We start from the raw sequence: 25662 nt of genomic DNA on the forward strand, positions 1-25662 counted from the left end.
GTGTGCTGGTTAATTGTCTGGCCCTGTGGCAAGAACTCGGTGTGGATGATGCCCCTCACATCGAAGAATGCGATCAACATGGCTTTGACTTTGGACTTCGACTGTCTTGCATTCTTCGGCCTTGGCGACATCGTACTCTTCCACTGAAGGCTCTGGAGTTTGGTCTCCGGGTCGTACTCGAAGATCCATGACTCATCACTGGTGATGACTCTCCCTAGCAAGTCTGGTTCAGTTTCAAATGCTCGAGGATGTCCTGACACACCTGCATGCGCCGATCCTTCTGGTCATCATTCAGCAGCTTCGGCACCATCTTTGCGCAGACTTTCCGCATACCCAAATCTTCAGTGAGAATCTTCCAGATGCTGTCCCAGTTCATGCCCAGCTCATTTGCGATCAGTCGAACAGTCAACTGACGATCGCCACACACAATCTGCCTGACACTCTCAACGTTGGCCTCAGTCCTGCTTGTTGAAGGCCTTCCGCTCCTGGGGTCATCTTCCACGTCCTCGCATCCCTCTTTGAACCTCTTGTACCACTCAAAAACACGTGAGCGTGACATCGTCTCATCTCCGTACACTTGCTGCAGCATTCCCAGTGCTTCAGACGGAGTTTTCCCCAACCACACCAGAAACTTCAGGTTGGTTCATTGCTCTGTGCTCATAGCTTGACGACCTGAAACAGAGAACATGTATACAAATGCATGTGAAAAAAAGATCAATGACTGCTGAGAGCTGAGATTACAGTCATATACTCCCTGGATATTACGTCACACAGTGATGCAACCAGATAATCCCTCTCCCAATCATAGCTCACACAGCACACTCAGTCCTGGAACTTTTCTGACACACCTCATATATATATATATATATATATATATATATATATATATATATATATATATATATATATATATATATATATATATATATATATATATATATATATATATATATATATATATATATATATATATATATATATATATATACATATATTTTATTTTTTGGTGAAATGTGCAGTGTATCCCATGTATTGATATATTTGGCTATGTTTTATGTGAAAAGACAGTGAAAAACGGACCCACGTGCTCGTAATCTCGTAAGGGAAACACCGTCTGCTACACCTTAGTGCACAGGTAACGGCCTACAGAACACGTCCATTTACATGTTACTGGTGAGATGTACTGTTTATCTTATAAAAATGATGGATTTGGTTATGTGTAATGGCAAGGAAGATGAAAGAGGTAACCACGTGCTAGTGGCCCCTACCTGTGCAGTAAGTCAGGTGTAGGAGTCAATGTTTTTAAAGGACATACACGTATATCATGAACCCTTGCATTGTGCCAGTGTTGAGCCAAGTTCTTGGCTGGCTGTGCATAAAATATTTTGACTCATACAGAATGATAGATTGGGTTATATTTTATGTGTAAATACAGTGAAAGACTGACCTCCTGCAGTGTGTTCTCGTAAGGGAAACACCATGTGCTACACCTTAGTGCACAGGTAATGGCCTACGGAACACGACCATTCACATTTTACAGGTGAAATGTACTGTGTGTCTCATAAAAATGATAGATTTGGTTATGTGTGATGTGCAAAAAAGATGAAAGAGGTAACCACGTGCTAGTATCCCCTACCTGTGTGCTAAGTCAGGTGTAGATGATGTTCTTCAAGGACATACACGTATATCATGAACCCTTGTGTTGTGCCAGTGTTGAGCCAAGTTCTTGGCTGGCTGTGAATAAATTATCTTGACTCCTTTGTTTCAGCTCACATTCCTACCACAGCACTGGACAGCCACAGGGTCCACAATCCCTCTGACAGCAATTTATTATCCAGTTGGCTTGCAATGACAGCAGTCTTGCAAAGATGAAATGCGAGTTGGCACCACACAAGTGGCATAAGATCCTCGATGAGGTAGAGTCGGAGAGCGACATTGAGAACGACCATTCTGGGGTGGAGGAAGTTGAGCTGCCACCATCCGGTAAGCAAGTGGAGCTGCCCTACCACCTTCCATCACGGGAAACCACACCACCATCATCGGCCAGCTTCACCAGAGAACCTCCCAACCTCTAAGACCTGCTGGTCCCACCGCTCTCTTCGTCGGCTCCCAATCTCCAGGCCCCTCTGCCCCACTTGGCGAGCCAGTGTCACCGGAGGCTGGGCCATCATTCCTTGTGATGGCCCCTCCACCTACTTTTGCCATGCAGGATGCTACAGTGACATCCTCGCCAGCCAGGCCGGGGAGACTGGTGTCCCCAGAGCCCTCTGTCCCGTCCTCATCCTCGTCCGAGGCATCCCCTCCCAGACGAGGGCGCTTTTATCCGCTGCCTGGACATGGGGGACATCCAAGGGGTCAAAGGGCAGGCTGAAGGGTGTCAACAGGCTGACCCACTGCCACCGCCACCACAGCCACTGAAACGGATCCTGTTGGAGCAGTGGCCAGTTCACACCGAACCACGGGCCGTTCACTGGCTCCCCAGGGATCCAGGTGGATATTCCAACAATTCCCCTGCAGTTCTTCCAGCTCTTTTTCATGCAGGAGTTGTTGTCATACCTCACCGTTGAAACCAACCAGTACGCCACATTCCTGGGGACTCAGCTGGATGCCTGGTTCTCCTGCAATGAAGAGGAGACGGCCAAGTTCCTAGGGTTATACCTTTTCAAGGGGGTCATGCACATGCCGACCATCAGGCACTACTGGTGGAGCTTCGAGCTGCACGACTACCCTAGGGTCCAGCGGGCGATGAGTGGAAGGGACTTCAACACCATCCCGAAGCACTTCCATGCCTTCAACTCGCACGCCATTCCCCAGGACAACCAAGATCAGCACATCCACGTTTGCACGGTCATGGAGTACCTCCTTCAGTGGTTCCAGTCATCATACCTACCCGAGGAGCAGCTCAGCCTGGATGAGAGCTCTCTGAGGCAGAAGGGCCAGTTGTCCTTCTCCATCTACAACCCCCAGAAGCCCAACAAGTATTCCATCAAGATGTACATGCTGGCTGAGTCATCCTCAGGCTACATCTGGAACCTTGAGGTCTACACGGGGGTGCAGCATACCCTCCAGAACACCGTGTTGGGCCTCATGGAACTGTTGAAGGACCAGGGCTATAAGTTGTTCGTGGACAACTATTACACTTCTGTAGCTCTATGAAAACGACTCTTCACTGCAGGATTTTTCGTTTGTGGACCCTACGGCTGCCTAGAGGAGCACCACGCCAGCTGCAGGCCATTGCCAGGACTAAGAGCCTGCCCTGTCTGCATGGTGTACAGACACAAGGACAGTGTGCTAGTCGTACTGTGGAGGGACGAGCGCATTGTGGACAGGTGTCCATCTTCCACACCGCAGACTCCATTCTGAAGAGGGTTCAAGGGCAGGTGTGGGGTAATGATGGGCGGACAACTTACGTGGAGAAGGTCGTTCACAAGCACATCATTGTGGAGGAGTACAACAGTAATGTGGGTGGGGTGGGTCATTTTGATCAGATGGTCCAGTACTACCCCATCCAACGCCGAACTGTCACGTGGACGAAGAAGATCACATTCTACTTCATCCAAATGGCACTGTTCAACAAGTTTGCCTTGTATAAGAAGTACAGATGCACACAAGTAACTCTCCAGGAATTTGTGGAGCAGATCATCTACGATAGTCTGCATTTCCACAAAGAGGACTGGCCCGCATCCGGACACACACTCCACCACGCCCCAGACCTACCTACCCAGTGGCCAGCACCAGCATCACCTGGCACCCAGCAGGCATAACCACCAGCACCAGGATGAGCCCAGCCACCACCAGCACCAGCACAGCCTGCAAGAGACCCCACACCAGCACCACCAGAGGCAGGGCCATCACAGGTGCCACCATCACCACCAGCACCAACTGCAAGAGGCCCATCAGGGGTGCCATAACCACCACCACCTCCAGTTGCTGGTCCGTCGGGAGAACCCGTGCCTTGGCCTGCAGTTCCTGCACGACAGGACCACAGAGCATGAGGGTATCAAGCAAGCATCGCTGGGTGATTGACGACAATGTGAGGTTGGATCGCACTCTGGGCCACCACCAGGCGAGGATCCCCGACAAGAAGAGTCTCAGGTGTACCTTGTGCTTCAAGCTGGGGGTGAGGAAGGACACAAGGAACATGTGTCCTGTATGTCATATGCTGCTTTACATGGGTGATTGTTTCGACTGGTACCATACCGAGCGATACCTTCACTAGTGGAGCACACACATATACAGACACACACACACACACACACATGCTACAGGAGAGAGACAGTTGGGTGGATTGTGTGTATTTAGATTTGGAAAAGGCCTTCGACAAGGTACCCCGTAAGAGACTATTGTGGAAACAAGAGCATATAGGAGGACTGAAGGGAAACTTCCTGGAATGGATGAGGGACTTTCTGAGAGACAGACAAATGAGGACAGTAATAAAGGACAGGATGTCTTGATGGAGAGAAGTAACAAGTGGAGTCCCCCAGGGGTCTGTGTTGGCGCCAGTAATGTTCCTGACTTACGTTAATGATATGGTAGAGGGAGTGAACAGTTATGCAAGTCTGTTTGCTGATGATGCAAAGATCCTGAGGAAGGTAGAGGTAGAGGAGGACTGTAAAATGTTGCAGGACGATCTGGATAGGATACATGATTGGAGCCAGAAGTGGGAATTAAAAATTCAATGGAAAGAAATGTAAAATATTGGAAATGGGTAAAAGTACCAAGAGGCCATCCCTAAATTATTTGATGGGTAATGAACCTATCACAAAAGCGAGAGAAGAGAAAGATTTGGGAGCGCTGGTCCAGGATAGTTTGTCTCTTGAATAACATATTAACAAGACAGGTAGGAGATGTATAAACTTTTGACTAATATAAGAGTAGTATTTCATTACATGGATGAGGAGATGAAAAAATTAATAGTGGCCATGATCCGCTCTAGGTTAGAATATGCAACAGGAGTGTGGTCCCCACACAAAAAGAAAGATATAAACAAGATTGAGAGAATACAAAGCACAACTAAGATGGTCCCTAGTCTGGCAGATCTGTCGTACAGAGAGAGGCTGGAAAAGCCGGATTTGCCTTCCTTAGAGGAAAGGAGAGAGAGGGGCGAAATGATTGCAGTGTTCAGGACCATAATGGGAGTAGATAAAATTGACAGAGAACTCAATTAAGAGAGTAACAAGAGGACACGGAATCAAGCCAAGCTGCTTGAATGTTATCAAGAAATATAGTTTTCCTTACAGATGTATTGACCTGTAGAATAACCTGGACAAAGAGATCGTCCAATCTAAAACTTAAACGAGTTTAAAGCAAAATTTAACTTATTGAGAAACAGAGACGGGACCCCACGAGCGTAGCTTATTTCCTGTATATCACAACTAGGTAAATACACACACACACACACACACACACACACACACAAAGGTGGAAGAAAAAAACATTAAAAAGGAAGTGAAAAGAATAATCCAAAACAATCCTAAGTTAGTTATAGATTCAGTAGATATCAACAAATCTATAGTAATCACTGGTATAGAAGAGGAAGAAGTAAAAAACAAGATCTCAAGAGACAAAAAGATGGCAAATTTAAAGAGCATATTGAAAGAAGTATCAGAGGAAATCTGTAGTAAAGACATAGAGGAACACAAAAGGTTAGGGAAATATGAGAGAAGCAAGTCAAGACCCCTAAAGGTAACCTTCCAGAGTGTAAACACCGTGGAGGAGATACTAAAAAATGTAAAAAAATCTTATGGAAAAAGGGGAGTTCAAAAATGTATGGATAAAAAGATGGCTAACACAAGAGGAAGTGGAATTACTGAAAGAGAAGAGGGAGGAAGCAAAAATAAAAAATGAGGGAAGATCAGAGGAGGAGAAGAATACATTCTTTTTTACAAAGTAATAGGATTCCAGGTACGAAAGAGGAACATAAACAGGGGGGAATAATAAGGAGGAAGGTAGTAGAATTAAGTCATGACAAGTATATAAACAAGATGATTAAGTTGATGTACTCAAATGTGGATGGAATGGTATCTAAATTATTAGAGATGAATGATTATGTCAGAGAAAATGAACCACATATAATATGCCTAACTGAAACAAAATTAAACAAAGGATATCAAATGACACCCTAAACTTGGAGGAATATAATATATGGAGAAGAGATAGGAACTTAAAAAAGGGAGAAGGAATTATACTATTAACAAAGAAAAATCTAAAAGTCAAAGAAATAGAACCAGATATACCCTCACAAATAGAACTGATTGAAGAAGAGATCAATACACCTGAAGGGAAAGTAATTGTAGCCAGTTTGTACAAGCCACCCAAGTCAAACACATTGGAAAGAGATGAGTATGAGGACCTGGCAGAGAATACAATTCAGAGTTTAAGATCATTACTACATAAAATGGAAGAGATTTTGGAAAGAATTATACCAATTGGAGATTTTAATACAAATATAAATTGGAATACTCTAGATATAATAAACCAAGAAAGCTGTTGGGACCAAAGGTTCTGGATCTAGTTCAAGAGTTTTTCCTAACGCAACATGTAAGGGAAAGCACCAGAAAAAGAGGACTTGATGTACCCTCAGTGCTAGATCTCATATTTACTAGGCAAGAAAACGATATTGACAATTTCATATACCACCCTCCATTCGGCAAAAGCGACCATGCAGTACTAAATTGCAACTTCAGGATAGCATATGACTTACTGTAGTTAAGAGCAATGAAAGTTACAAAAAGAGCCTAAACTATAACAATAGAAACTATCATGACCTAAAGAAGTACTTCTTAGAAATTGATTGGGGAAAGGAGCTTAGAGGACAAGATTTAAATGCTATATATAAAAAATTCTGTGAACTTTATGAAATAGGAGTCCAGAAGTACATCCCAAAGCAAATAGAACCAGAAAAGAAAATAAAGAAATGGTTCAATACAGAATGTAAAAGATCAGAAGAAAAAAGAGATTTGTCGTGGAATAGATACAGAAAACACAATAGTGAAAGGGCATATAATAATTACAAACAGGCAAGAAACGATTATACAAGAATAAGGAGGGAAGCTCAAAAACAGTTTGAGGAGGATATCATAAATAAAAGTAGTGATCAACTGAAGCTATTTTACAGGTACATCAGAAGCAAAACCAAAGTAAAAGATAAAATACAATCCATTACGGACGAGGGAATCACCTATACACAAGAGAAGGATATTTGTGAAGCACTAAACAAAAAATTCCAATCAGTTTTTACAAAGGAAAAAAATTTTGAGAGGGATTATGTGGAACATGCGTGCCCACACATACTACCAGATATACAAACATCAGAAAAAGTAATACAGGAGGAGCTAAGTAAATTAGACAAAGGAAAAACAAATGGCCCTGATGAATTTTCATGTTGGGTACTACGACAATGTGCAAAGGAGTTAAGTAAATCATTATTTTTAATTTTCAAGAAATCCTTGAGTCAAGGTAAACTACCTGATATTTGGAAGAAAGCAAACATTGTTCCCTTATTCAAGAAAGTGAATTGTCAAAATCCACTCAACTACAGACCAGTATCACTAACCAGTGTTGTAAGCAAGGTATTAAAAAAGCTTATAAGAAAAGCTTGGGTAAATCATCTAGAAGAACACAATATGATAACAGAAAGACAGTTTGGTTTCAGAAAAGGAAAATCATGTGTTACTAATCTGTTGAGCTACCATGACAGAGAAACAGACACATTACAGGAAAGAGAAGGATGGGTGGACAGTATCTATTTAGATTTCAAGAAAGCATTTGACACAGTACCACATCAAAGACTTTTATGGAAACTACCATCAAGGAGGAATTCGAGGCAAACTATATTGTTGGATGCAAGATTTTCTTATTAGGAGAGAAATGAGAACAGTACGAAGGGGAAATTACTCATCATGGAAAGATGTAACTAGTGGAGTACCACAGGGCTCAGTGCTGGCACCAATCATGTTTTTAGTGTATATAAATGATATAGACAGTAACACTGGAAATGAAAGCTATCTAAATATGTTTGCGGATGATGCAAAAATACAAAGGAGAATTACTAACACAGACTCTTGTAAAGAGCTACAAGAACACTTAAATAAACTTCATGAATGGAGTAATACATGGTAAATGGAATTCAATGTGGACAAGTGTGATGTAATCAAGTTTGGTAAAAGTGGAAAAAGACCTGTTTGGGATTATACGTTAGGAAATAAAACCCTACACACATCAGAAAGAGAGAAGGACCTAGGTGTGATTATGAGTAACAGACTATCTCCGCTGACCACGTCAGTGAGAAGGTACGGAACATGTATACACTGCTTGCAAATATGAGAATAGCGTTCACGTACATAAATGAAGACATGCTAAGAAAGATACAAACATCATTCATGAGACCAACCCTGGAGTATGCATCAGTAGTCGGGAGTCCTCATCTCAAAAAACACAGACAAGATTGAAAAAGTTCAAAGGGCCGCTACAATATGGGTACCAAACTTAAGGGATCTAAGCTACGAAGAAAGACTAAATAACCTGAATCTACCAACACTACAGGCGAGAAGGAAAAGAGGTGACATGATTATGCTATATAAATTCATATCAGGGAAGGAGAAAATAGACAAATGATTACTTAGCCTATGGGGAAGCGTCAGCAAGAGGACATTGCAAAAAAACGCATAAGAAGAGAGGTGATAAAGACGTAAGGAAATTTAGTTTCCCAAATAGAGCAATTGATCAGTGGAATGCACTACCAAATGAAATAATGTGTGTCAAAACAATTCACAATTTTAAGGATATGTATGATAAATATGGTTTAAGACACGGGACAGTATGAGCTTGACTCATTCCTGTAAATATACAATTAGGTAAGAACAATTAGGTAAGAATACACACACACACACACACACACACATACACATATAGTAAAAAACTCCTCACCTCCCAATTGATCTGGTCCTGCAGGAAGATTATCACCACTGGAGAAGTACGTGATATTCTTGTTTTATTTATCTGTTTACCTCTATTTATGTCAGTATATTTACATATACATATATATTGTTATCTACCTCAACACAAAGGACAGGGAAATAAGCACAGCTTCAGTTTCAGTTAATAGCAACAGATTTAGTGTTCATGTGTGGTTTCTGAGAGGACTAACAAGTAAACAGAAATAATTATATAAAATAGTTGTTGGTATAAAACCATGGAAAGTGTAGCTAGCAAGCATAAAAAGTGTTAGCGTCCTACAGGTAAATAACATAAGTAAGCACGGCTGACAGTGGGTCAGTGCGCGGCAAATCACGCCGTAGTTTTTTTTAATTTTTCTCGAAAACTATGAGGCCTAGGATCACTGTTCTTTACTGACATGAAAGAGAATGAAACTGTACATAGGGTGATGAAATAAAAACATAACGGTGCCTAGAAAAGTACTTCGCAAACCCTCCCCGAATAAAAAAGATTTTTTCTGTTGAAAATGGATTTTACTTTTTTGCCTATTACTTGAAGAACATACCTCGTATCAAACTGAGACCCCACCCCCCTTGAAGGCTAATAAAATTCTCCTTCGACTGTTGGTATACCATGTACAGATTGATTAGTAAACATTTGACTTACGATGTTGGGAAGTGAAATCTATGATCCTGAATGTTTATTCCTAGGTCCCTAATGTATGTATAGTGTGTTTTGTTTTTTTGCTTAGCGTGTAGAACAAACATCGACGAATAGGAATATGTGGGTTTTGTGGCCAAATATATATGTTTAGGGGGTGAAAATAAGCCGAGAATATACATTTTTGGAACATACAGCAGCCAGGGAGGGAGGAGAGAAAAGCCCGCGCGTCATAGCCCAGAAAACTTATGAAACTTATCTGTGTGCGAAGGGGTTAATAGATCCATAAGTGTCTGAGGGTTTCATTCATTTTCATATACAGTAATCCCCGTACTATCTGGATTCCCACTTTCCGGACATCCCACTTACCGGACATTGTGGGCCTGGACCTTTGGAACCCCAAAATGGCCAAAAAAAGAAAACATACCCCCAAAATCCAAATTTTTTCCCATCCGTAACTTGAAAATGTTGCACAGCGCCGAACAGCTGATTTACACAATGGCCCCTTCACCCCTTCCTTCCTGCCCCCTCCCCCCCTTGTTGCCATTTGGTATTTTTCATTAACAAATGTGGGCCAGTTTGGTAATGAAAAATTCGTTTGGTAATGAATCAGAATAATGCATTATCAAACGGATTTTTCACATGTTTGAGGATACACAGGATGGAGATGGTGGATTGTTTGCACTCTCTGATTAAACTGCTAGCCTATATAGCGTGAAAATAATCAACATGCTGTTAATTATAAGGAGAGTGATTACATGTATTTCCACTTGTATAAATAATTAGTGAAGAATAAATGCTAGCTTAATGAGTTTGGTAATGAAAAGTTAAATTTAGTAATGAAGATTGAGGAGTTTGGTAATGTGGCCATTGCGATCTGGCAACTCTGTTTCCCCGTCATCAACAGTTACTGCCTAACTTCGATCGTGAGTAGATGCTTTTCGCAATGGAAGCCACATGTGCTCATTTTTGGTGAATAAACAGTGAATAAACTGCAATACCTCGCCACTAGACCACACGGGAATTTACAGCGTTGTGCAGTATTAAGAAATTAGAACTTAGAGTGCAAAGAATCAACTGTGGAGTGCAAATTGGCGGTTGAAACTGACGGTTGAAACTGGCGTGTTGCAGTTAAGAACAATGTGCAGTGTTAAACAATTATAACTCACAGTGCAAAGAATTAAGTGCAGCACAAACTTGATTACTGTACGTGCTTCAAGAGCATTTCACCACTGCCAAATCCTTAGAGAAGGCAGCCACAGACGTGCTGTAAGTACCCTGGCTGAAGAACAGTCATTTATAATTCCTCATTCTTTGATTCCTTTTCATTTATTTCCTGCTTTATGTCCATTATTTGTGTGAATAGGGCCTTAAATAGGTTTAAATAGGTGCTATGCATGTCCGTTAGGAAGTATTTAGGTGGCGTTGAAAGTTAGGCTGAGTTAGGGTCCTTAAGTACCAGTCCAGGAGCAAGGGGCCCACTGTCCGGACGGGACCACTTTCCAGACATCCCTTTGGCTCTGTTACATCGGATAGTAGAGGGATTACTGTATATAAAAAAACAGGGACAAATTGCTGTTTCTGTGGAGCTTATATTCCTGGGGAAATGTTAGGAAAGTGTTAGGAATGTTAGAAAAGTACTAGAGAAGTATTAGGAAAGTGTTCGGAACATAATAAGTACATGTGTGCATACCATGATTTTGTGGGATATATGGTTGTAATGATAATGATGATAAGCATGATGATGAGGTTGTATTTTTGTTCCATCAGACTCACCTGATAATAAGGAATATTCAGGGTCCTTCCCACAAGGATGATATTAATGCTAGTATCACCAAGGATGTCCCCAAGACTCTGGTAGGGTTGGTCTATGTATCTGACTGCCAGAGGGGACATGAGGTTGCCGACGTAGCTCTGTGTCAGCACAAATGTGGTAGGTGCCGGTGCCCATCATCCAACCAGTTAGTGGAGAGTTGCTCTTTTTTAAGCTAACTCTACGTTGAGTGGCAAACCAATTGTTTTCCTGTAAACCAGGAAAGCATTTACAACGCTGGGTGGTAAGCTTATAACCAACCAACACGTGTTCCCTACGTGACAACAAGTGGGTTGGCTGAGGGTTAGTGCCCCTCCCCGGAAAACAACTAACTAAAAATACGAACTAGAAGCCTCGGACCAGGACTGACCAGTGGGTGATGACTAAGGACCGAACAAAGGACATGGTACGAATAGCTACATGGAGTGTAAGGGGTGCGAATGATGAGGTGAGAGATTATCCAGGTGCCTGAGGGTGTGAAAGTGGATGTATGTGGATTAACTGAAACTAAATGGAAAAGGTGAGAGTTTGAGAGAATGGGAGTATGGATGGGGTATGTGAGCAGGAGGATGTGAGAATGAGAGGGCAAAAGGACTATGTATTTTTGTGAGTAGCAGATGGAAGGAGAATATAAGAGAGTATGGATCAGTTGGCTCAAGGATTGTATGGGTAAGATTGAGAGTTGAACTACAATTGTGGGCGATTGTGTGGGTGTATGCACCAATGCAAGATCGTGCAAGCAGAATGAAAGAAGAGTTCTGGACAAATGTGGAAGTGTGCATGGATAAGCTTGAAAGGAATGAGAGAGTGTTTTTTACCGAAGATATGAATGGAAAAGTAGGGAATGTGAAGGTGGATGGAGTAATTGGTGTGTGGGGTGTGTCTGCAGAGATGGAAGAGAATGCTAGTGCTTTAACGGACATTTGTGCCGGAAGGGGGTTGGTGATAGCGAGTGATGAGAAGGGTCAATGGTGAACTGAATGAACGGAAAGCAATGATTGATTACGTATGTGTGAATGACAGGATGAAAAAGTGTGTAATGGATGCAAGAGTATATAGAGGTTGGGGGAGTGGACTCTCTGACCACCACTTAGTGGTGGTCAGAATCAGTGTCCAAACGAAATGGAGAAATAGAAGAAGGGAAGGACAGAAGGAAGTAGCTCATACAAGGTGAGTGGAAAGGTTACAAGAGGATGGAAAAAGGGCAGAATATAAGAAGGAAGTGGAGGAGTGATTGGGTAAATATGGATTGGAGCATACGGGGGACGTGGAAGGTGTGTGCATGATATTCACAAAAGAAATCTGTGCAGCATGTGAGGTGGTGTGTGGGGTGAAGAGAAGACGAAAGGGGGTGCAGGGAACAGCATGGTGGAATGAAGAGGTGAGAGAAGCTGTTGCACAAAAGAAGAAAGCATATAATGAATGGATGAGAAACAGGGGTGTGGAAGAAATTGAGAGACGGAAGAGAGAGTTGTATGTGGAGAGGATTAGAGAGGTGAAAATATTTGTATGAGAGAGTAAGAAGATAGTGGATGAGAAATATGGAAGAAATTTCAGTGTAAAATGGAGGGGATGTAAGAAAATGTTCTAGAAAGAGGTAAAGAGAGTTAGACAGGGTGCCAAACAAGTTAGTTGGGAAGTGAAAGATAAAAATGGTAGATTACTAGTGGTGAAGGGAGAAAAAGTGAGTAGATGGAGAGAGCACTTTAACGAATTGTTGAACAGAGAGAATGAAAGTAATGCGAGTGTAAGTCGCTGGGGAATGGCTGGGAGACGGAGGGATGTGAGAAGAGAGGAAGAAATCAGTAGGATGGAAGTTGTAGAAGCAATGAAGAAAGTTAAAATGGGGAAAATCCCAGGATGTGATGGAGTGTGTGGTGAAATGCTGAAGCATGGGGGAGAGCTAGCAGTAGAATGGATGTGGAAGAAGTGCAGATTAGCCTGGGAGGAAAGTAGACTCCCGGATGATTGGAAGTCAGGTATAATTATTCCCCTGTACACAGGAAATGGGGAAAAAGAAGTATGTGGTAATCATAAAGGCATTTGTCTTCTTAGTGTAATAGGAAAAGTATATGGTAGGATACTTATTGACAGTCTTCTTCGTCAGCTTTATTTACCCATCTTTATATGAGGTTGCTGTTCTTGATGAGCCTCTTCCACCTGCCTTTATCGCCTGCCATGTTGGTATCCATACCCTTCTCTCTCACATCCGCCACTATGCAATCTTTCCACCTTATATTGGGTCTTCCTCTCCTTCTCCTTCCCTGTTCTTCCATTTCCAGTGCTCTCCTGTTATCAATTTGTCCAATGCTCCTCATGACATGCCCGTACCATCTGAGTCTTGCCTTTTGTGTCTTATTCGAAACCTCCACCACCTTCACTGTTCCTCTGATCCTTGCATTGCTGATTCTGTCCTCCCTTGTCACGCCACACATCCATCGCAACATCCTCATTTCCGCTACTTCCATCCTCCTCTCGTTTCCTTTCTTCACAGGTAGTGCTTCTGCCCCGTACGTCATTGCTTGTCTTACCATTTTTTGTACACCCTCCCCTTGAATTTCACTGGCATTCTCCTGTCGCACAATACTCCTGATACGTCTTTCCAACTTCTCCATCCTGCTTGGATTCTTCCGATTATTTCCTTATCTTCACTATCTTCTGCTGATAGGGTGGATCCCAGGTATTTAAATGCATCCACCCTCTTCAGCTCCACACCATCCAGCCTAATACTTTCAAGTCTATCGTGCACCTGCTCTGTACACATCCTATTTTCTGTCTTTGTTCTACTTATTTTCATTCCTCTACTCTCCTGTGCTAAACTCCACTCATCCAGTCTGCGCTCTATCCCTTCTTTTAACTCACTCACCAAAACCACATCATCGGCATACATCATGTCCCACGGTGTCCCCATTCTTACATCCTCTGTCAACACGTCGAAAACGATGTTGAAAAGGAAGGGGCTCAGCGCAGAGCCCAGATGCAGCCCAACCTCCACTCCAAAACTGTCCGTCATGCCTGCTCCACTCCTTACTCGTGTCTTAACATTCCTGTACATTTCCCTTACCAGTCTTACATATTTTTTCGGTACTTTTTCTCTCTCAAATATCTCCACAACTCCTGTCGCGGTATCCTATCGTAGGCCTTCTCTTGATCTATAAATACCATATGTAGTTCTTTCTGTTTTTCTCTCTACTTTTCTGCCATGAATATTGGGTTCGTTGTTCCTCTTCCCGGCATAAAAGCAACCTGGCCTTTGGCCACCTCCACCTCCAGCCTCAGTCTCTCATCTAGTATCCTTTCCCAAACTTTCATTGTGTGTGATAGCAGTTTAATTCCACGATAATTCCCACACTCTTGTACAGTCGCCAAACTTTCCACCTGGGCCACCCAGCAGCGAGAGGTGGGTAACGGGTGCTGGCAACAGTGTATCTGTTTGTTCGTGTGTACATGCTCGACGAAAGTTCGGATCATCAACTCTCGTCTTCCGTAGTGAACCTCAGTTAGAGTTCATCCCAATATTCAGTCGACAATTTTTAGCCGATAGAATTTCAAAGGAACTTCTTTAACCCCTTAACCGCGGGGCGTCACTTTCGTGACGCTTGGGAGCAAGGGATCATACCGCGGGGCGTCGCTTTTGTGATTCTGTGTTATTTTGAATTCACCCGGGCTTCCAAGTGGGGGCTTGTATCATCTATCAGTACTGCCAATGTCCAACACTAGTCAGCACTACTAATCTCATCTGTACTCCCATCCATTGTTGACAATTTAGCCATTTCTCCCCGTTCTTGACTCCCCTCCCTACCCCCCCTCCATTACACTATCCTCTCGCCTGCCCGGCCGTGCTACGCTTAAGTAAATCTTCCCTGGAATTTTTCACTGATTTCATCCATTGAAATAAGCCCTATGCCCTATTCTTATACCAAATAATATATACAAGAAAAAAATAAGGTAAGTGAGAGTGCCATACACCTGGAATTGGCTAATTATCACCTGACAACACCTCACGTACACTCGTTCGCTAATTTTCGCTGTTTTTTTCCCCTTGAAATATGCCATATAATCTATTTTCGTAATAAATATACATATAAGGAGGGAAGGGAGAAGCCTAAGTGATATTTACATTCACCTGGAACTACCTAATTTATAATATATTGTCTAGATTTCCTGCCAATCATTTCAGTGAAATACATAGCTGTTTCAAGAGCTACGTTGGTAGTGCTGAATAACCCTCAAGTAGGCCTCAACCCGGGCTGGCCCTCCTATCAGTTCTCTCTCAGATTCCGAAGAGGAGGTACGGCTCATCCTCTTGCTGACTTCAGGGCCTTTTTTCACCCCCATGCAAGGGCCCTGTGACCTTTACTCCCTACTAAACCTCGTGTGGAAAGAGGTAAAGGGCTGACAATTGATAAAAGAGTGACTACGATCTTTCTATTGAGTAAAACAGTGCAAGTGGAATTGTAAATAATGTGTAAATAATGTGTAAACAGCAAGTGAAAGTAATGAATGTAAATATACGTGAACAATGGAAAATAGTTTTATAAGTTACTTCAAGTGACAGTGCATAACACAGTGTAAATAAAATAGAAATGTAAATAACGTAAATAAAATAGAGAACGTAAATAGAAATGTAAATGAGTAGTATTATAAGAATACGAGTATATACCCTAGGAGTAATGAAAGTGAAAGTTTCACTATAGCATGTCTGAATACTATGAGTTATGAGAGTGAAGATGAAAGTGACATTCACTCTCAAAGCCAGTATACAGGACGAGAAAGTGAATGCTACGTATTTTACTGAAAGAAATTGAATCCCTACAGTGGCAATAAACTAATACTACTGAAGGAAACTTATGGATAAAGACTGTAGATATATATAAGTGTTATGTAGTTATAGAAATATAAAGTGTGAGGGGTTTTATGAATAATAAATGACAGAGTACCAAGAGCGAACTAGCGGAAGTGCGGCGGTCAGACGCGCTCATAATTTTCATTGCTTTCACAGTGGGTTTTTTTTTGGAGTATGGATCCCAAACTACTTGAAAATCATAGAGTAGTATTTATAGTGTTAATATCTGGCTGTTGTAATCATATTACGGGTTGTCGGGAACTGTAAAGTGGAGACTTCGTTACCCAACTTCAGAGGTCTCCACAAGTCCTACGGTAACTGACGAAGGCTCAACAAACATTCCAGGAGAAAGCTGAAGGTATGTGCCATAAGCATATATAATTTTAATATTCTAGGACTAATAACTGATTTTTGGCAAATATTTTTTGAGAGTCTGTCGGAGCCCGAATAACCCCGCGGCACACGCAAAACATCGGTAAACATGCCCGCGGTGTAGGGGTTAAAGTATTGGATAATGTGAGTATTGAAAATAAGTAAAATAATATAAAAGACCGCATCTTCACATATATTACATATTTATAAACGTATTCTTTTTCATTATTACATAATGACCCCATGGCTAAAAATTGTCTACTGAATATTGGGGAGAAGAACCGTCGTGTGACCGGCCCTTACGGTAGAAAAATAGATACCGGTGTCTGTTCGTTCATTTCGCCAGTCCTAGCCCGGTCTCGATTAAAGCTATTGAAATACCATTCTTGATCCAAGACATGATTAGATAAGTTAGGTCATTAATCGTTACAGGATTACTCAATGGACAGATATTAATTTAAACTAAGTAGGAGAGATAGGAACTGTAGACGTCGGAGGTTGAAACCCATTCGCTGGGGCAGAATACTTCCTGAGTCAGCTAGTCATGAGTCCTATCGTTAACAATAGAAAACCTAGGCATCTCATTACTTAATCATTACGTGGATCACTGTGATTGCGATGCAAACACGGCAATTGTTTTAAGAGTTGATATATATTAAATATGCGAAACAGTACTGTGGATGACGTGGAAGTTAACGCTTCCGCCAGCCGATCCGTGTGACGTGGTTATGAGAGATGGGTTTCTCCTATTAAACACCAAGCCCTTATCTTATGACCTAGGTCTTAGTAGCAGCCAGTCAGCAACCAACATCACATATCCTAGCACCCCGGGCCTCAGTGACGGGCGCTAAAGCGCCTAGGTTCGTGGGATTAAAAAAAGAAAAAGAAAATCAGTGTTCCAGCCTGTAATGATAATTTCATGTTAGTTATGGTGCATTTTCCGATCACATAAGTAATATCACAGGTAATGGTGATAATAATGTCCCAGCAATTCATGAATCAATAGAAATTGTGCTTAAAATGACTGGAAGATTTTGAATACTGTGATGGAGAGGTGGTGTCTTCATCTTGCTATAATGTGAGATAATGTTGTTCGGTGAATAATCGATGAGCCTGTAAATGTGTGACCTCACACATAAGCGGCACCGCTCACAATCATTTTTCCTTGTAATGTGTAATTCAGTCATTCGTTAGATGAATGGACTATAAAGGTGTACTGTTATAACCGTAGTCATACGAAATAATCATGATACGGTAAGTCATTATCATAGCTGATATAATAGCCACATTCGACAACAGTATGCATAAACTCTTTGCCTGTTGAAGTGACAGTATTTTAACCTCCTACCTCTTCGTGGTGCACCACAGAACACATAAAAACATCTACCTGAAGTACTACCAACGAGGAAATATGCAACCGCTAACAGTGTCAAAACATCATCCTAATGCTTATTGGTCAGTGTCATTCATGATGTGAATATGGCAGGTAATCTAACTTGTAACTGGACATAGATGTTAGATAAATGCATTGCTCTTCAACCCATACTGATACTGGTATCAAGTGATAACCCTATGAAATGTAATTACTGATATAAGGAGAGAGTGAGAGAGAGAAAGGCTTGAAGCGATTCCAGTATATAGAGCATTAACATGTTACGGTAAAAATGTAAAAACGTAGAAAAGAAAATGTTTAGTGTTGTTAAGAATGCAAATATTTAGTAGAATGCTAATGGATCTCAAAAACTCGTTCGGCAATTATTATCACTGGCGGATTTGAATAACGTAACACCCTCCCCCCCCCCCCGTCCGGCTCCTGCCCTACCCTTCACAATGCCAAGCTTCCTCCCTTAAGCAGCTCTCCCACCGGCTCGACCAGTTGCAGGAAACCGGTCAAATGGAATTGTTGCGTGCCACAGGTTGCACAGACCAAGGCCAAATAAGCATAGTATAATATATATTATTGTATTACATATAACAGTATATGTTCATATGATAATATTATATACATTACCTTATTATTAAAGTAATATAGTCAAATTTATTTGGCCTTGGTCAGCGCGACCTGTGACACAATTTTCCGTGCGACCAGTTTCATGCAACTGGCTGAGCCGATGGGAGGGCCGCCTTACTCCTGAGACATTTTTCTCCCCACCCAACTCCGTACCCAGCCATCTATGGGATGAACTTTGACTCTGACTGAGGTTTACTACGGACGAAGAGAGTTGATGATTCGAACTTCCGTCCAGCATGTACGTACACACGAACAAACATCTACACTGTGCCAGCACCCGTTACCCACCTCCCGCGGTTAGGTGGCCCAGGTGGAAAGTTTGGCGACTGTACATCTCCTTTCTCCTTGAAGATGGGTACCAACACACTCCTTCCACTCGTCTGGTATCTGTTCCTGCTTCTCCATCTTGCACATTAAACTCCACAACAAATCCACTCCCGCTTCTCCCAGGGCCCTCCACGCCTCCACCGGGATCTCATCTGGTCCTGTTGCCTTGTTTTTCATTCTTTTAAGTGCTCTCACCACTTCTGCTCTCTCTACACATCTCGTAAAAACTAGGTATGGTATTCCATCATCCTGATGATCCCGTGGGTTCTCCTCATTTAGTAGGCCCTCAATGTACTCCTTCCATCTCCCTTGTATCTTCATCTCATCGATTAGCACCACACCATTTACATCCTTCATCTGCTTCACATGATTTACATCCTTTGTTGACATTTTCCTAATCCTTGCTATCCTGTATATTCTCTTCTCTCCTTCTGGTGTTTCCAGCTTCTCATACATATCACGACAAGCCTCAGCCTTAGCCACTGCCACTGCATTCCGTGCTTTGGACGTCTATACACCATGGTAGGACTCTTACTGACAGAGTTAGGGAAATAACCGAGGAATTAGTTGGAGAAGAACAGGGAGGTTTTAGGGAGGGAAGAGGTTGTGTAGATCAGATATTAATTCTTAGATCTTTAGTGGAAAAGTTTCTAGAGAAGAGAAAGAAGTTGTATGTAGCCTTCATGGATTTGGGGAATGCATATGACAGGGTGGATAGACAAGGATTGTGGAAAGTATTAAGAATATATGGAGTAGATGGGAAATTGTTGAATGCCGTGAAGAGTATGTATGAGGGTGCTAAGGCTGCAGTGGGTGTGGATAGTGAACTAAGTGAATTTTTCTATTTGAAGGTTGGATTGAAACAGGGATGCGTCATGTCTCCATGGTTGTTCAATCTGTATATGGATGGGGTTATAAAAGAAATACAAGATAGGGCAGTGGATGTTGGAGCAGCCCTAGTGAGAGAGGGCAGTGTTTGGAAACTCCCTGTACTGTTGTTTGCAGGTGATACTGTGTTGTTAAGTGAAGACGAAGGGGAGCTGCAAAGCTTGGTGTATGATTTGGGAGAGTATGTAAGAAAAGGAATCTAAAGGTGAATGTAGGGAAGAGTAAAGTTATGGTCTTCAAGAGAGAGACGAAGTCAGTTAATGTACAGTGAGGTTGGATGAGGAGGAAATGGAAAATGTGGGTGCGTTTAAGTACTTGGGTAGTGCGATGAGCAAGGATGGAAGTTTAGAGGGTGAAGTGCTTGAAAGGGTACAACAAGGAAGAAAGTTCCATGAAAGCAGTGATATGAAACAGAGAAGTGAGCATGGAAGTGAAAAAGTTACTACATGACAGTATTGTGATACCAACTCTAACGTACTGTATGGAAGTGAAGCTTGGACCTTGTTGGAGGGACAGAAGTCAAGAGTGAGAGCTGTGGAAATGAGTTATTTGAGAGGAGCCTGTAGAGTCATATGGAGAGACAGACAAATGAGGAAGTGAAGGATCGTTGTGGTGTGGATGTGGATGTGATAGGAAGCGTCAGGAAAAACACATTGAGGTGGTTTGGCCATGTGGAGAGGATGGAGAGTGAGAGACTGACGAGGAGAGTGTATGTGAGTGAGGTGGAGGGGGGGAGAGGGAGGGCAAGGCCAAGGATGAGATGGAGGGATGGAGTGGATAGGTATATGAGAGAGGGGTGTGTGAATTGGGACCAGGGCATTGAAATGGCGGGAGACAGGGCGACATGGAGGCGATTTGTTTGTGGCCACCCCTTACGGAATTAAGGCGTCTGGAAATGGATAGATAGATAGATCCACACTCCCAGCATGACACGCTCCGATCACCTCCACCCAGTCGTTTGTTTCACGACTGCTTGAGATAATGAAGTTGGTTTTAGTGCCACATTTGTTTGTGATGGAAGAAATACTGTACATTAGGTCTGTGTTTTCATCCACTTCATCCTTTGCGTAGGAGTTAAAATTTTGAACTAAAAAAAAATGAATGATTTCTCCTGGCAGCTAATGTATTTCAATACATAACAATGCTTCCTCTCCCCTGTAAATTCTAGCTTTACCAGACATCTTGCTATTCTGCGATCAGGTTAAAAATATTTGCGTAGTTCTTATAAAGGCAAATATTTCTAATTGCATACTTATAGATAATGACATTACTGTTACCTTCCTGCAGGAGGACCTGGACGCAGTTGAAGCTGTTGGTCTCTCGTCCGGATGGATCCTGCGTTTGATAAGGAAGGCAGAAAGGCAGGAGTAGCATGACAGCCAGGACCCCCAGCAGCGCCGTCAGCACGGCCACCCTTACCAGAGGTGACAGTGGCAGCTGGAAGCCCCATGGGTTCACCTCATGGCGACCTCGGGCAACGAAAATCTTGTATTCAACTTGTGTGATGTAGGGGGAGTAGTCCGTCAGCACATACCGTTCATGGTTAAGGCCGAATGGACCTATGGCTATTTCAACCTCCTGAGGGGGAAAAGTTTGGCAGGTATTGGACAGCCTAAAACATGAGATTAAGTCCGTTGGGCACGCAGTGGATGATGAAATATGATCTACTTGAAGTTTTGGTGTGTGTGTGTGTGTGTGTGTGTGTGTGTGTGTGTGTGTGTGTGTGTGTGTGTGTGTGTGTGTGTGTGTGTGTACAACGATCATATTAACTAAATATTGTTATAGTTTCCTGTATCATTCTTTGGCCTTGTAGACGTCAATAACTAGTGATTTCTTAGAGGAAATGATTCTAAAGAATATTGAGTCTCAAACAAATGCACATTCGGCAAACATTGTAAAGGAAAAGTGACCCAAACTATTTCACTACTGACCTCTCTCAGAAGCTGACCTATCATTCCATTGTACATCCCATCAGGTTGTCTGCTGCCCCAGGAACGATCGCTGGGTGTTACATAGATGTACCTGGTACAGCAGAGAGTTGTGGATTAGAAGATTTGTCTCTGGACATGGTCAGCACCACAGTGTGAAGGTGCAGTAAAGTGTATGAGTGCAGGTCATGTATATATACACATTATACATACAGGGAGAATTTATTTATCTCATTATATCTCCTTATATAGTAAAAAAGAATATCTTATGTGAAGTTCATTTGCCTGGATATGAAGCGCATAGCATTCTCCATTGGCCTAGTGACGTTAAGTCGCTTGCTTCCAGGTGCCTTAGGGTCATCCACCATCACTACCTCTACCATTGGGAACTGTTCAGATGTCACCATAATGTTGGGCCGGTGGAGGAACCTTAGAGGGAGAGACTGGAAAACATATATTACTTGTCTGCTATAATGGCCTTCATGCGGTTGATAGGTATTAATTTAATCCTCCATTCTTTATTTGTTGTTTGTACAATCAGAGCAAACTTTCCTCCCTGATGCATCATATAAAAAGAAAATCATCGATGAACAGAGAACATACCCAGCATCTCTCAGGAATATTAGCCAGCAAAGGGAAGAAACAAGTAGAGGAGATGATACATTAGAGAAAATTTTGTCTCCGATAGTACGTACCTCAAAAATTTCTGAGGGTAGAGGTGTGGGGGTGAAGTAAGAACCAGACCACGAGCAGCAGACCACTTGGCCACCAACGCAGGCTTGTCTCCTGACTGGGTGAAGGGCAGCAAAGCGTACACGGTGACACTGTGAGTTGTGGGATATGTAAGGAAGTAGAAAAGTAACTTTTGTAAAGTTGATAGGGATAACTTTAAGCTTTCTTAGCAAATATTTATTACTGCAACCTGAACTGCAATACAGTACTCCGCACTGCCACACCTCACACTATCTTCACATTACCACACCCCATACTGCCACACCCCATAAAACCACACCCCATACTGCCACACCCCATACTACCACACACCATATTGCCATACCTAATACTGCAACACCTCATACTGCACCACTTCATATGCCACATCTCATTATGTGTATAGCAAATATTGTTTACAAAGAGGTGCGAGAAAGCTTCTTAGGCTAACGAGAATGGGGGCTCTGGTCTAAATACGAGATATCCTTACTTTAAAGATGGTGAAGCATCATCGACAACTGCAAGTAAATCCTTGGTGCGTGATAAAGTCTTGTGAAGGTGATGGAAGGTATGGAGGCGGTGAAGAGAGAGGCTGGTGAAAGCGTGCAGCCTCGTTGTCTGCACCAGCAGGAGGTAACTCTTGAAGGAGGACTCAGCGAAGGCAGAAAGGAAGACTGGTTCGTCGCTAACCACCCCCACCGTCACGCACCACGACTCTTCAAGAAGCAGGAAGAAACATAAATGAATTGCTGTGGCAGACATGCACATGCCTGAAAAGAGTGGACGACTTACTATACATTGTCAAGCCTAGTCTTATGGGTCCCGGAGGGAAACTGGTTCCTAAAGTTGAGAAACATAACGTCCATTAGAAAAGATACCATCCCCAACCAATGTTACACCCATGGGTGTAGGTGAAAGTGCATGTGACAATTTGTCCTCTAAGAATGGCTGTGCTTGTAAATAAAAGAGTCTGGATACATAATCTAAGGAATCAAGTTGTACTGAAATAGTCAAATAGCATTATCTGCCACTCTATTCTGCCTTATTATATCACCCAACCAAATTTTCCTCTATGCTGATACTCACACGTCGCTCCTCACCGACTGCCTGTGAGAGATGCGAGTATGTTAAGTTGAGGTCTGTGTCCTTCAAGTCCACGTGGAACATACTCACACCCCGAAGTGCGTGTCGCTCATCAAATTCCTGATAATAGGTAAATATAGTCGCGAGTCTTACATTCTGTACATCCTATAAACCTATCCGTAAATGGTGGAAAACTGTGGAAAGGACTTCACATCAAAGATCCGTTGTCTGTAATCGACCTGGTAAAATTAGGTCACTCTCACGACTTAAATGCTATGTCTTGGTTACAAGAGCTTTAGTGATCAAGTAGAAATTAATCTCCTTATTTATCGGTTAAACATATCCTCTAAACTGGCTACATTTGGCCGTCATTAGAGCTGAAAGAGATTAAAGATTTTTGTCCAGTGAAGGTAAACATGCAGGTGTTAGAATGGTAGGTCGAAGCTTGGATATTTTCCTGAGTGGCAGTTGATGATGACAGTGATGCTCTACAGTCTAACAAAGCTTCGACTTGTCACTTTTGCACTAGACAACAGATCTTCGTCTGAGGTAAAGTCTTGCATCTCGACTTACAGATCTTCGTCTGAGGTAAAGTCTTGCATCTCGACTTACAGATCTTCGTCTGAGGTAAAGTCTTGCATCTCGACTTACTTTCAGCCAAGGTAGGGGCAGACGGTAATCAGAAATAATAAACCGTACAATGTGAGGACTCTAAAATATCTTAATACATAATAGCTAGCAACATACATCTATAGTCTAGAGGTTAGGTCTATGTCAAACCTAGGGGCCAAAAGGAAATGACGTTAGCACCTCTCCAGAATCCCTCTCACCAGCAAAATAGCCCACGAACAGCACCTCGTGACCATACACACACATACACACACACAGGCTTCTAGAACATTTCAACAACAGTATAGCACGCATGACACGGCCCTTGCTAAACGAGAATGTAGGAATCTGAGCTCAGAATGGGACTGGCCATAGAACCGGCAGGTAGTGGAGAGAGCGAATAAGAAGAGGGGTCCAACTAGACTTAGTTAGTATATTAAGTCCCTATATAATACATACGCTGCTCAACTTAGATTTTCTCTGAAGATAATAAATCAAGATCAACTCCCTGTATTCATCTTTAGTTCCTCCTGCTCTTCAATCACCAAAATAACTTTAACCAAAACTCAAGACTCATCTATTACAAGATTAAAGAGTTACATATATATGAATGGGGGCTACGAAGCTCCAACACAAATATATAATTCCCAGCCTGAAAGATGTCGTCTGGCTTTAGAAAAAATGATGGTAATGATGACTTTTGATGGTGATGATGATCTTACTATGGGTTGGCTTACCTTAAGGAGGGTAGCAACTCTGAATTCATCATCATTAACCAGGAACACAGAAGAGTGATCACACGGTTCAGCTGACAGCAGACTCTTTAAGGCTGTATGCGTTTCACCCACAGAATTGGCCATTTCCGAAAAAAAAAAAAAAAAGATAATTTGTTTAACCCCTTAACCGCGGGGCGTCACTTTTGTGATTCTATGTTATTTTGAATTATCCCGGGCTCTCAAGTGGTGGCTTGTATCATCTATCAGTACTGCCAATGTCCAACACTAGTCAGCACTCCAAATCTCATCTGTACTCCCATCCATTGTTGACAATTTAGCGATTTTATCCCCTTCGTGACTCCCCTCCCTACCTGCCCTCCATTACCCTGTCCTCTCACCTCCCACGACGCGCTGCGCTACGCAAATTTCCCCCGGATTTTTCCACAGATTTCATCCATTGAAATAAGCCCTATGCCCTATACTGATACAAAATAATATATACCAAAAAAATAAAAGGTAAATGATAGTGTTATACACCAGGAATTGGCTAATTATCACCTGACAAAACCTCACGTGCATTCATTCGCTACATTATCACGGTAATTTCCCCTTTGAATTATGCCTCGTAATCGATGTCTGTAATAAAAATATATATCAGAAAGGAAGGGAGAAGCCTAAGTGACATTTACATTCACCTGGAACTACCTATTTCTTGATGTATTGCCGAGATTTTCTACCTATAAAAGATTAGCATATAAGTT

At 42.3% G+C, this 25662-nt stretch overlaps 1 protein-coding gene across 1 annotated transcript; it reads right to left on the reverse strand.

The window, feature by feature from the left end:
- Positions 1-4000: 4000 nt before the first annotated feature.
- On the reverse strand, positions 4001-25045 carry LOC145390963 (uncharacterized). Its single transcript, XM_080265700.1, has 9 exons — positions 24923-25045; positions 23548-23696; positions 22478-22606; positions 22068-22211; positions 21786-21876; positions 21148-21432; positions 19003-19476; positions 11374-11511; positions 4001-4114 (listed from the first exon to the last, which is right to left on the reverse strand). Exons 1-9 carry the CDS (start codon positions 25043-25045, stop codon positions 4001-4003), a joined length of 1647 nt encoding a protein of 548 aa, XP_080121826.1.
- Positions 25046-25662: the final 617 nt, after the last annotated feature.

Source organism: Coenobita brevimanus, chromosome 16, assembly GCF_032717465.1.
Source record: "Coenobita brevimanus isolate Jiangsu-jjx chromosome 16, ASM3271746v2, whole genome shotgun sequence".
Taxonomy (NCBI): Eukaryota; Metazoa; Arthropoda; class Malacostraca; order Decapoda; family Coenobitidae; genus Coenobita; species Coenobita brevimanus.